At 42.9% G+C, this 12,854-nt stretch overlaps 2 protein-coding genes across 5 annotated transcripts; both read right to left on the bottom strand.

Annotated features, from left to right (window-relative positions):
• Nucleotides 1-460: 460 nt before the first annotated feature.
• On the bottom strand, nt 461-6,648 carry snx10b (sorting nexin 10b). 3 transcript variants are annotated; one of them, XM_049026659.1, is made up of 7 exons: nt 6,540-6,648; nt 5,248-5,292; nt 4,228-4,314; nt 3,989-4,035; nt 3,596-3,694; nt 2,535-2,750; nt 461-1,600 (listed from the first exon to the last, which is right to left on the bottom strand). In XM_049026659.1, the coding sequence occupies exons 2-7, from the start codon at nt 5,275-5,277 to the stop codon at nt 1,501-1,503; spliced, it is 579 nt and encodes a 192-aa protein (XP_048882616.1). In that variant the 5' UTR covers nt 5,278-5,292; nt 6,540-6,648; the 3' UTR covers nt 461-1,500. The 3 variants fall into 3 exon arrangements, with proteins under 3 accessions (XP_048882616.1, XP_048882614.1, XP_048882615.1); XM_049026657.1 differs by having other exon boundaries at nt 3,935-4,035; nt 6,540-6,641; XM_049026658.1 differs by lacking the exon at nt 6,540-6,648 and adding an exon at nt 6,472-6,531 and having other exon boundaries at nt 3,935-4,035.
• A 1,406-nt stretch (nt 6,649-8,054) lies between these two features.
• Nucleotides 8,055-12,592, bottom strand: cbx3b (chromobox homolog 3b). 2 transcript variants are annotated; one of them, XR_007399777.1, is made up of 6 exons: nt 12,257-12,592; nt 11,206-11,349; nt 10,553-10,712; nt 9,683-9,840; nt 8,673-9,265; nt 8,055-8,569 (listed from the first exon to the last, which is right to left on the bottom strand). XR_007399777.1 is itself a non-coding variant. In XM_049026034.1 (5 exons), the coding sequence occupies exons 2-5, from the start codon at nt 11,343-11,345 to the stop codon at nt 9,142-9,144; spliced, it is 582 nt and encodes a 193-aa protein (XP_048881991.1). In that variant the 5' UTR covers nt 11,346-11,349; nt 12,257-12,592; the 3' UTR covers nt 8,055-9,141. The 2 variants fall into 2 exon arrangements, 1 of the variants encoding a protein (XP_048881991.1); XM_049026034.1 differs by having other exon boundaries at nt 8,055-9,265.
• Between the last annotated feature and the right edge of the window lie 262 nt (nt 12,593-12,854).

Genomic DNA, 12,854 nt, shown 5'->3' with positions numbered 1-12,854 from the left:
TCTGGTGTCTGTGAAGGCCATGGAAGATGTTCAACTTCACTGTCATGTTCATCAAACCACTCTGTCACCAGTCTTGCTGTGTGTATTAGTGCATTATCACTCCTCCAGAGTTACTCCTGTAGGACGTGGTCCGTCCATAGTGGCGGTATGCCGACTTTACCCTGGATGCTGTGGCTCTCGATTCGCCACAAAGACTTGCTGTCCTCTTCACAGACGTGCCAGTGAGAAACACACCGACTCGTCCTCTTTGCAGCTCCGCACCCTATTGCTGTGTGGGTTGCAATATTTTATGAATAGCTGCGTAATTCCGCTATTTCAACCTGCACACTCTGCTCACACTGATGGAATGTGCAGTCAGGAAAGACCGGCCACGCAAATATAGGCGTGAAACCTCAAACACTGTATTTGCCAGTATTTCAGTTTCATTTTACCCCTGCAAAATTGAAAATGTGTTCGTTAGTCATATTTTATTTACATAATTTATTGCACATATACATTTCTTTATTATTTTTTTTACAAATTTGTCTGGATGAATGACTGGTTGGTTTCTCCTTACAGTCCCTGATAGAACAGCATACACTCACCTATGCTTTGCGCTGCGGTTACAGTAGTAACATGAATATTATAAGCGTGACTGTTCGACTGAATGACGGTACAGATATTTAATTGCACCAAAACATTTGTGCTACACAAATATTCCAAAGCAGTCTTTTCTTCCCCAGCTTGTGTTACATCCATAGAAATCACATCTTGCTTGAATATCGTCGTCCTTAATGCGGGAACATCCTTGGAATCTGCGCTGTGGTTTTGCAGACCCTCTAAAGGCGAAATGAGGAGCTTTTTTCCCCAGTTACAGTGCTATGCAGGCATGGTTCAATCAAGAAGAACCTTGTGTTGAACTTGGCAGCCTTTATTTGCAGAATCCAAGTCGTTTGTACACAGAAAAAAAAAAACATTGTTTACTTAATCTTTTACCAACCTAATATGCTAGTACAGGTTGGAAGACCACAGCACAAAGCATTCACAATAAATTAAAAACACTAAAATACACACACATTAAGACTATACCTCCATTTGACAGAGCTATTAGTTTGCAATTTGATCCCATTAGTATTTTACACATTTGAAGGCCGCCCATTCACAAAGAGGGCTGTTATCTGAGGCTGACGTGACAAAGACACTGACTCCATAATGATGCTTTTTGCAATACAAGAAAATAAAAGTTTGGTTCTTGATGTACTCGACATAAAAGTAGATTATCAAAAAAAAATAAATCTACTCTAGCAGTCAGCAAAAAACTTGCATATTTTTTAAAATAAGTTCAAGTCGAAAGCCTTTAACACTATAGTAGTAAAGGCATCAAGATAGCATAAAAGTAGTGGATTTTAGGAGAAATGAACAGCATTCCAGGGAATAACAGCATCATATAGCAGCTTAACATGGAAGTGGTGTTGTCTGAGGAGGACTAAAGGTCAGCTGGTCTTCCCTCAAACATGCTCACTATCTGGGTCCGTCTTCAGTTGTACCCCTAGCTTGGGAGGTTTGCTCCTCATGGGCTAAATCGGTGTCACAGCTAAGCCCCAGGCCGGAGGAAGCAGTGCTGCAGATGGATGGAGAGAGAACAGGAAGGCTGCTGCTTCACACGGGGTACTAACCGGGACAGCAGAAGCCCAAGCGTTATGGAAACACAATGTGCATCACCTCTGCCAGAAAGCTAGGGGTCAGCACACGAAGGGTTAGGTGCCAGAAATTAATTTCTTACAATGAGTGTTCCTAAGACAACTGGCCCCTAGGAAATTCCTCGTCGTCATTTTTTGTTCAAGATGAGCAATTTCCTCCGGGATTAATAAAGTCTTCTGATTCTGAGTCCATAACTGGCGATAACCGCCAAGTCATAAGGCCTTAAAATGAGCACCCGGAAAACTGTCGAGTACAGTGCATCATCTGGAGAAGCCGGCCTTCCCTGGAGACATCTGGACGTTTCATAATTCGATAACAAGTGGAATGTAACATCTAACATTCATTTAATCCAAACGATCGTTATTAGCGATTTAATCCAAAGCAACGTGCATCTTTTGAGCAGACGGTCAGAGTCCGTGGAGCAGCTGGGGGTTACGACCCACGCTGACAGGCCCAACAGTGAAATTATCCCGGGATAAGAACCAGCGACCTACTAGTCATAGAGACAGCATCTTAACCTGCTGCGCACCACTCATGTCTTGGCAGAAGCTATGCATTTTATTTGAAAGTCTTCTATTATACTATAGCCTATAACTAAATTTAGGACATGTTACATCATTTTTATCCACCCTCAACAGGGTTATACTAAAGGCTGGCTTGACGGTTCAGGACATGGGAAAACTTGACAGAGGTTTTGATTCATGCATCCGTAGACTGACTGGAGTCAGTATCGCTGGCTGAATAAGGCGAACATTTCCCTATAAAAGTGGATGTTTAACCTGCATGGCGTTCATTTCTCAGTTTGGCAGGTGACTGATAACACAGTGCAGCTCTCAGCAGATTAGGCGTCATACCTCTCGCAGTCTGAGTCACCGCAGTCTCTCCCCAGGTCGGACAGATCTTCATCAGAGCGGAAACGCTGGACGCCACTCCCACAGCTCTGGATAGCTTGGGCAACAGAATAACTGGTCCTGCCTGAGGCACAAGCCTCCATTTTTGCAATACTGAGCTGCGACTGCAGAAAAAGGTGCAGGCAGCTGTCCGACAGCACCAGGGGCTTCTGGACGATTCTGATGGGAGATGATCAGGAGAAGCACCAAACTCAGAAGAGGCTCCACAAATATATCCGTAAGCTGCAATGTGACCATGACCTAATTATGGTGATTATCCATCCAATCAAACATATTGTTGACAGGAAAAAAATGTGGCTGCGGGAGGTGGGGGGTCCATTCCGCAATGGATGTGAACCACTGGTCTAGTTCAATGGGGACCAGTTTCTTGCATAAATGGGATTTCATTAGAAGAGGACAGGAAGTATGAAAGCAGTAAATATCTACCTTTGGCTTTTCTCAAGGTCTGAATTTTAAGACCCCAAATAGCAGCGTTACGTTATTATCCACATTTTCCAGCCACGGCGTAAACTCATCACTCAGCTAATAACGAAAATTTGAAAATGGCAAAATCGTCGCACCAAACATAGTGCTGTGCTTCCGCGCCCACAAATCACACAAAGAATTTCTTTCTACCCTGTAGCCACTGATATATTTCAAAGTAAATCCAGAACAAAAGCTTTTGCGGCTGGTAGGAAGTGCGAAACCACAGCGAAGATTACGAGGGCTTATATTTCGACGGAAGCATCAGCCAAAAATCTGCCATATAATATCTGCCTGCGAAAAGTCACTGGTCAGCAGTGCCGTTTGATTAAAACTGGTTTCACGTACATTGCAGAAGTAAGGTTTTTTTCTTCCTATCTCCTTGTGGTTCATTATAATACACCAATTCTAGGCAAAATTGTTAAATAGCTATATTCCAGGAAATAATTTATCTTTAGTACTTTGTGTAATCTTTCGTACTGATCACAGAAAACACATGGAGAGTGATGTGTTTCATTTTAACGACTCAGACTGACACTCACGCATCCAGGAAGTGCTGTAGTCCCTTCATTCTCTTGTTGACTTGGTGGGAGTTATTAAGGCTGAAGAAAGGGTTCTTTGGGGGTAGCGCAGGCAGCTCCCTGAAAGAAGACAAAAAATGCTGCATGTTTAGTATTGGGTGGGGTCACTAATTCTATCTGAAGTGGAACTGTATCAATGACAAAAAGTAAGAAACTATGAATGTGTTACAATGTGCTTACGCGTGTGGTTTTTTGTGGAACTGAAACTGGAAATGACTTCTGCTCTACAGATGTTTTTTGGATGCATGAAATATACTGAAAGATATTTACAGGTAGCTGTGAAATAAAGAATGTAGTTACATGAGGTGAGTGTTTTCCTGCAATTTCTGCCTTAGCCACACAAACTCGCTGTACCGTCTTCGCACGCAGGAGGTCTTCTTGGTGAAGCACATGCTGTTGGTCTGGAAGAGGTTGAACAGCAAGAGAGCACTGTGAACACCTTACGTACAGCCATTTTACTATTCACTGTACAAACGCTGGAATGAGGAAGTATGAGACAATGAGGAAAAGAAAATTCCGGGGTTATAATTCTGCATATCAAATTTCTTTTCTAAAAAAAATGTTTGCGAAAACACTGCTCTTGAAATACTTACATGCATGCAGATCTCATAATCTATGTGGGCATGCCAGAAGTCTTTTCCCCGTATGTGTGGATCTCGAACCCACACACTAATAATCTCCTGCAAAATCACAAGACCAGTTTAGTTGTGTCCGTGCACTTATTGACTCTCAAATGAGAGTGACCTTAAGTTACCGAAACTCCAGTCGCCAGTTATAAGCTTCCTTTTTTCTCTGGGACAGATCAGACTCCCATGATTAAAAAAAAACAGCTTTGATACCTTGTTCTAGCTTCATCTTTGACACATATACTGTAGTAATGCATGGAGGAGAACATCAAGGCTAATGACGGAAACTTCTGTTTGACTGAGGATCTTTGAAAAACTTAAGTTTCTTGAATTAAGACTCAAGTCTTGTTGGTACGATGACTGTCCACAACTTGTAGATTCCATGCCTAGGAATGGCTGCACTGTACTGTGCAATATCTTTACATATTTATTATTGTTGGCAATTACTACCACACATGCTATTCCTAAGGATGCACCTCATTCTATATATTGTAATTCATGCTGTACATTCATAGTGTGTGTGTATACATATATTATATGTATATATATATATATATATACACACACACACACACACACACACACACACAAACACACATATACACACACACACACACACATACATACATATACACACACACACACACACATATATATATATACACACACACATACATACACTATATCTTTTAGTAATCACATAACATGCACCGGATTCTGTTCATCTTGCTAACCTTTACAATTCTGATTTCATTTCTTTCCACAAGTACAGGTACAAAGGCAATGATAATAAAGAGTCTCTTTCTATGTATGTCGGATTTTTTTTTTTGTTTCCATACAGTTTTTGACAGAGACGTTTCGCAGAATGACGCACAATGTGCGTTACTTACAGGTTGTGTGAAGTACCCTCAATGAATGCAAGCCTTCTCTATCACCATCTGCACTGGAAGACTAACTTCTAAACAACATTGCTAGAGAACATCTTACCTGTCCCGGACTGTAAGGCACGTCTTCCATTCCCTATATTCAGATCTGCTGGCAGGATAGTGAACAAATTCACGGAGACGTTACCAAAGTAATGCAATGGTACATGCGCAGGCACGCGCACACACGCGCACACACACACACACAATGAGTCAGCAATACCAGCTTAGGATGATGAAAAAGTCTAAGAAGGATACCGTCCAAAAACACACAACACGCATCAGTCGGCACAGGGTCAAACGAGAATGCAATTCCCTCATTGCTGATAAAGGAAACGCGTTATTACATGACTAAACGACATAGAAACGGACACATTCCAGCTAATACAGACTTGTCCATTGTTGTTTTATTTTGGGCAGTTTCCCGTCATCCTCACAGAGGAAAGGGAGATGTGACAACAGGAAAACGTCTTAACATGACACAACTTGCCCCGCAGACATTTATTCACTCGGACTTATTTCCAAGTCACAGGGCGGAATCGAAAACGAAAAGAAATGGGACATGGAGTTAGATGTGATCTGGGCCAGGATGTGAGATTCACCATTTTTAATTTCACCTGCGGATACAGAGTAAAACATTTGTTGTTCGGTTGGTTAAAAAAAGTAATCGCGCTTCAGTCCAGCAGCAGGTAGGATGACGCTGCAATGCTGCTTAATCCCCCAAAACCACAAATCACTGTGAGGCCATCGATTCTGTAATGGGAATAAACATTACAGATTTGGGACACCTGTTTTATACCTAAACATGTTTAGGTGTTTACAACAGATTACTCGGTTTTCTTTCCTTCATCATTGCACCGAGAAGTAGATTTATCACCACGATGCTCTTTAACCGCTGGGACTCGCCTAAAGATACTAATCTTAAAAATACCACCCGATATGCGAACCGGTCAGAATGAACAATAATTCCCCAGTATTTTCACCATACGATGCTTTTTCAATTTCCGTTATTCCACTATTTAATATCAATCTGCAAACCGAAGCGGGGCTGGATCAAATTGAACTTTCAATTGGGCTGCGCGTTTTATAATGTATTTTGGTAAAACGAGATGTTTTATGTTAATATGTTTTATAGATGAGCATACGCCTGTCTTTTTTAAAAGAAGAGCGCAATTTCTTTTTTAGTTGTCTAAAGATTTCATTCGGCGTACGCTACACGGTGGTTTTAATCTCGAAATTTGCTCTATTTGGCATATAGGTCGGAAATGATACTACGTACAAAACTAACCTTGGATATAATTGCAGATAGTCTTTTATCGTTTATTTTTAAGGACGGCCTGAATACGCATATCTTACCTGCTGGAGCGCGTGAGGAATCCGGCAACACGCTGATCGGTTCCGGCGTGCAGCTGTCAGTGCTGCTGGCTCCTCCTCGCGGAGCCGAACCGCGCCGAGCAAAACCGAGCCGCGCCGAGCCCCGACCTACACCCATACTGACGAAATGGGCTTATCGGGAAGTCATCAAGCACTACTTAACTAACCCTAAATCTGATAAAGGCTTATCAAAATAATAAAACATTGCACCAAAACGGCAAGGTGCAGGGTTACCAACTTTAGTCAGATGGCCTGAGTGAGATTTTCAATCAGAGACAGGTCTGCACGCACGTTTACATGCATGTAACAGTTTTATTACCTTGCAAATAGTCTGTAGGGTTTGTAAACTACACCATCACCTTTCATATAGCAAATATTAGAATTATTATGGAATAAGGTTAAGTCTATAATATTATAATATAGATACCATAATTTACCATAATATTTCTTGCGTGAGTGATAGAATCTTAAAGCTCACACCAGATGCGCGAGTTGGCAACCCTGAAGGCAGGCGCGCCTCTGAGCCCCAGAAATGTTCACTTTAATAGTACTCTCATCTGGTAAGGATAACCCTCAGTGGACGAAAGCTAGAATGACAAAATACTTTGTGTTGTTTTTTTTTTTTTTTGTCGTAATCAAATCGTTGTTCGACGAACGACTTCACTGAAACACAAGGGTGTTCCACAAAGCAGCGTTTCTCAGTTAGCTGGGTTAACTTAAGCTAGAAGTCATGATCGTCCAGTAAGGTTAGGCAAGGAGCATTCTTATTGGATAATCATGACTTCTAGCATAAGGTTACTCCGCTAACTGCGAAATCCGGCTTCGTGGAACACCCCCCTGGTCCACCAAAGTAATGCAGCCCAGACAGACAGAATATATTATACATCAATAAGGGTCAGTAAATGTTAAACTCTGTTGTAAAAGGCACCCATGCTCCTGTATTAGTAGCAGGGGCGTAGTTAGACATGAATGGATAGGGGGGTTGAGTCCTTATGTGCGGGGACAGATTACGGACCGGGCCAGCGGGGCCGCTGCCCATGGGCCCTTGGGGTGCAGGGGGCCCCCAGCCCAAAACAATCTGCAATGCTTATCAACAATGTATTTTCGTTTGTCTATTTTAGAGGGCCTACATTCTTTGATCCTCTGCCTACAAGGGCCCCTGACCCTATAGGGAGGGCGTTTGGCTGCCAAGGGCCCTTGAATTGTGGTGGTTGTGGTGGTGGTGCTGGTGGTGGTGGGGGGGGCCCTCGCGAACGTTTTGCCCAGGGGCCCACACAACCCATAATCCGTCCCTGCTTATGTGTGTGTGTGTGTGGGGGGGCAAACTTATTCAATATGAAAAGCTATTTATTCATGATTGAAGCCAATGAAAACACTTCTTTTTTTGGGGGGGGGGGGGGTTACAGCCCCCCTAAAATAGGTCTGATTAGCAGTATTACTCAGACCTGATGCTGCTTTGATGCAGTTTACCACACTGAATAAAACGTGACACATAGGTTTGCCTTTCATGGATTTTTAATCCAGTGTGTTTGGTATAAGGAGCTCAGCTGTGGTCTCTAAATAGAAACTTCACTCAAACACAGTGAGAGGAACGTCAGATGGGAAACAATCAGAACGCTTCTGGTTTAACAAAGGACTTGAACAGAAACAACTTTTTCCGCGCAAAACCATTTTGGACAGCTTGAGTCCTACAAAATGAAACAGGAAAAAAAAATGCTCACTCTGTACTCCGAATCGAGGTAAAGCTCTAACGCCCCCCCCAGTGTTAGTACAATCACAGACAGAAGAGACACACAGTAACATTATCATTAACACAGCCCAGTGTTCTCAGACCTTGAGGTAAGTGCAGTAAATATGCATTTCTTCACAAATACAGTGTGGGAGTATAAAAATGCAAACAAGACAAGCAGCTCAAATTCTCCACTAATCACCGAAGGGTCAGCGGCCTTGCCTGGTGCCACCGGGGCCGGTCCTGTGTGTCCTGGTGCCCAATGTGGGATTCTGATTCTGGGCTTCAACCAAAGCACAAAATGCATCATTTTAAGATATCAAAGTAAGGGGAACAGTGTGTCCAAACATTACGGTTACTCAGGAGTGAACACAGCGGAATCTCACCTTCACAGTAACAGCGCTCATTCTCCACAGACCTCCTCCTTTTCAGACCCATGTTTGTCATCTTAATAGTAAGATCTACATTTTTTTTCCAGAATATACCGAGAGGAAAAAGTCTGACTGTCAGGACGCGTAAGACGAGCATATCACTCTTCCACGTGCTTCAAAACGGGACCCTTTTGGTAATCTGTCTCTAAACGATGGGCTCCTTTCTACTCTACCCAACAGAACATTTTCTTTTTTACATTCACACCATTTTATCACTCTACACAGTTCTACTCTACAGAAAAACAACACTGAAAACAACACTGACAGAAACCTCTTCACAGTGGATAACTATGCTACATACTGGAAGGACTGGGAAAGAAATGGCTTAAGCTGCCATTTATGTCACCCTCGAGTCCGCGGTCAGTGTGGTCCACCTGGGATCTGCTGTCCCCCAGTCCTTTCCACCACATGTTTTGGTCTCGCCTCACTGCTGGTCTTCATCCCCAGAATGCCAGGTCAGCTTCTCCTCATAGTATGCAATGACAATCTTGGGGCATCTCGTGCTGGCCTCACGTGCTGGAAGCAAGGCCACCTGATCCGTGCCTTTCCTGGGGTGGGGTAGGAGACGCACACCGCTGACGAACATGGGGCGAATCATTTCAGCGGCTTGTATTTATCATTGAAATTCACCCGATTTGAAGGCTGCCGGCACGTCACGCTTCAAATCTCTGCCCAAGTCAGGCGTCTCTAACTCCAGTCCTGAAGAGCGACTATTCAGCAGGTTTTTGATTTTGACCAGGCTTCTCGTATGTCACACCTGCTCTCAGGTAAGTTCCAGGAACAGCTGTGGCTCATCAGAAGCCAAGTAGGATAGAAAACCTACTGGACAGCAGCTCATCCAGGACCGGAGTTGAAGATCCCCAGCATAACTGATTAAAAAACGACTACTAGATAAACATACAAAAAAATGCCAAGAATTTAAGATTCCCAGTCGGATGAAGAAACGTGACTGAAAACTTCTGTACCACTTGACTAGGAACATGAGCTCCCCTTGCTTGTCCGTGGATCCAATAATCCGCTCGGGCTCGAAATGGCTCGTGAACGACGCCGGCCGCTCAGTTTCCTGCCCCCGGGGCTCCTGCGCTGCATTCCCATAATGCTCAGCGAGAGGCTGCTGCTCTGTCTGTCAGGATGAATTAACAGCATCACCCCCGCGGATAAAACCATCACCGAGAGAGTGACATCACATCAAGTCAGTCATTAACATTACACAGTAACATCACTAACCGATGAGCTGACATCATCCAAACCGCAATGGTAAGGTTGCTCTCCATTATTAAAAAGTATTCTTAAAATAATTACAATGATAGCAGATGGTAAAGTCAGCAAATGCAGCAACATCTCATCTGGCTTAAAAACAAGGTTGTGTGCCATGACCTCAAGTGACCTTCGAAAGGAATGGGAAACATTAAGTGGTGTGAAGTGCACTGCTGGTGCAGTTCGTATCAGGCTCCTAGAAGCAGGACTGAAGTCCCATAAAGAAAGGAAGGAGCCCTTCAGTAATGAGAAACAGGGAAGAACCAGGCTGGCATTGACCAAAACAATTTACATATTATGAGTATGCAGAAGTACATGCATAAATTGAGAGATGAATGAAACTAAACATTTTGCTGTGGTCTCGATTTTTTCCAGAGCGCTATATGCTGATTAAGCTGCAATACTATTTTAGTTTTGCATGTGGAAGTTACTTTGTTGAACTGCAGTGGAATAAACCAGCAACCTTCTTCCTACCGAGCCTCGTCTGTCTGGCTCATTTGAAATATCTGCCTGACTCATTTTCAGCTCCCATTCTGACGAGCTCTATTTGGGGTTTCAGGCCACAGGCTTGTACGCACCTGCTGAGGTTCCAAGTCAGCAGGGACTTCAAGCTGTTTTGGCGGTTGTGGGGATTCCAAGTCCTTCTCCACCTCCTTGTTTTTTGCAAGGGTCTTGAGGAACTCCTCGATTAGCTCAGGGCAGTCCAGGTTGTCTTCTGGCTCCCAGGTGTTATCGGCACTGGAAGGACAAATCACCAGGCCTACAGTAATCACAGGAACTTCAATTACATCAGTCTGTGTGAAATTTGGAATCGTATACAGTTGACTCTCGCGCATCATGACTTGTGGGGTCGGCATAAGAAACCAAATGGGAATTTTTTGGGAGTTTTGCAAAAAGCGGATGACACACAAAATGTTTAGCAGCTCATAAAACTGTAAGATATGTACAGTGCGGGTTTGGAGGATGGCACGCGTGTCCACTGCAGCCTCTCACGTGATATCTCGCCGTTCTCATATCTTTTTGCTTCACTCGCCAACGGGACCAACGTATTTTACCAAGTTTTTCCAGATCCCAGGGGGCTGGGCCCCAAACCCCCGCAACGTTTAAAGGTCGACTCTACAATATGTTATTATACATGGGACTCTCCATTTCTTCAAAATCGGAGTGCACATATCAGCAAGACATCCTATTTCTTCACACGCCCGCTGTTTGGCTTTGCCTGGTCTCTTACTCAGAAAAGCCTTTCCACTTCAGAAAGTACTCCACTTTTCCATTGGTGACTCTCCTCTGGATGATCTTCTCCACGACAAACTCCTGGACCACCGTAGTTTCCTCGTTCTTCCTATGTTTCATATTCTGCTTCTTCCTCATAATTCTACCGCAGGAGACAAACACATTTTGTAGCTGCATTAAATATATATTTGGCATATGGAAAACAAGACATTTACTAAAGAATATAATGAATAAAGAATGAATAGTTGCAAAGGATTTAAACTTAGTGAGGCAACAGTAATTACTATAGTATTTTAGTACTATCAATATGTACATCCTAGATGGCATCATATATACGTATGGTATAGATAGTACTTTTCACATGATTCTTTAATATTTTTTTCTAAAACAAAGCTAATTAAGCTTTACCATGTTACAATAATATTGTTGGCACTCATAATAAAAGCAGAACTTGTAAGATTATTTAGTTAGCACCCCTTGGTAAAACAGCTCCCGAGGACACTTGGACGAAACCGTGTTTTACCAGAATATCTGTCAAGAGACCCGACAGTATGGAAATTCACCGGAATTTCCACTTCGGAATAATGACGCGCGATGTGAATAATGCAAGGTGACTGTGAAGGAGCGTCTTGAAATGGCACAAAATCCCTCGGATGGAGAGAAACAAGTGGGCTGCACTAAACAAGAGTCGGTGGGACAGGTGAAAGCGGAGCATGTTACCAGCTGGACAGACGGGCAACGGGAGCGGACGTTGCATTCATTCTTAAATATAACAGCTCCTTTGTTAAAAGAATACAGTGGCATCCAAAAGAATGCCATTCAGAAATATTAACTGCAAAGGCTAATGAGTCAAAGGCTGCCCATTTGTTTCGGATCGTTTTCCGGCTGGTATTTTGCGTTAAAACATGGCTAGCCGACGAACAATAAGCTAGGAGCGCGCAGCTAGCTCGGCAGCCCATTGTAATGAATGGCCACGGCTAGCATCTCGGCTAACTGCTTTATTAAACGCAGGGAGCAAAGCAGCGCTAATTGCAAATGTGCATATTTACCCTTGCGTATATCGTGGTCGGTTTGAGTCGAGAAAAACGAGGAAAAAACAATTCAGCAATTATAATTATTTAGTTAAATGTTTCGATCTGCAAAATTTTCAAGCTAGCTACATATAACAAAACTAATAAGCGCTTCTAAATCAGATGGCGAGGCTGCGGTGTAAAGCGGCTTTCATGGGGAAAAAACTTTCGTCCGATACTTTGAGCTGTTTCTCTTTCCTATAATTTACTGGGATGCAGACAAACGCTACTTCATCTGATTCATCAGGGAGCAAAGTGTTTAAAGGAAAACTTTTCACGAATGAGTTAAATGTGACCGGATGAAATGCTCGGAGGAAGTGGTTTCTCAGGGGAAAGGTCAATGCGGGGAAATAGCGAAAAGTATGTAAAGTATTTACTAAAACGGCAGGACAGCCTGCAAAATCTTTACCGTAGTATATAATGTATGCTTTCCATTCACTGAAACATCATTAGCGTTAAAGTAATATGAATGTTCATTTTCACTGGAATATAAATGACCCGTAAGATAAATAAATTATTGCTGATGATCGGTTATTTAAGCTAGTGAAACGGTACAAGTGGCGGAAATATGGGAAAC

The sequence above is a fragment of the Brienomyrus brachyistius genome, chromosome 9 (genome assembly GCF_023856365.1).
Source record: "Brienomyrus brachyistius isolate T26 chromosome 9, BBRACH_0.4, whole genome shotgun sequence".
In the NCBI taxonomy this organism is placed as follows: Eukaryota; Metazoa; Chordata; class Actinopteri; order Osteoglossiformes; family Mormyridae; genus Brienomyrus; species Brienomyrus brachyistius.
This window is presented reverse-complemented; position numbering and strand designations above follow the sequence as displayed.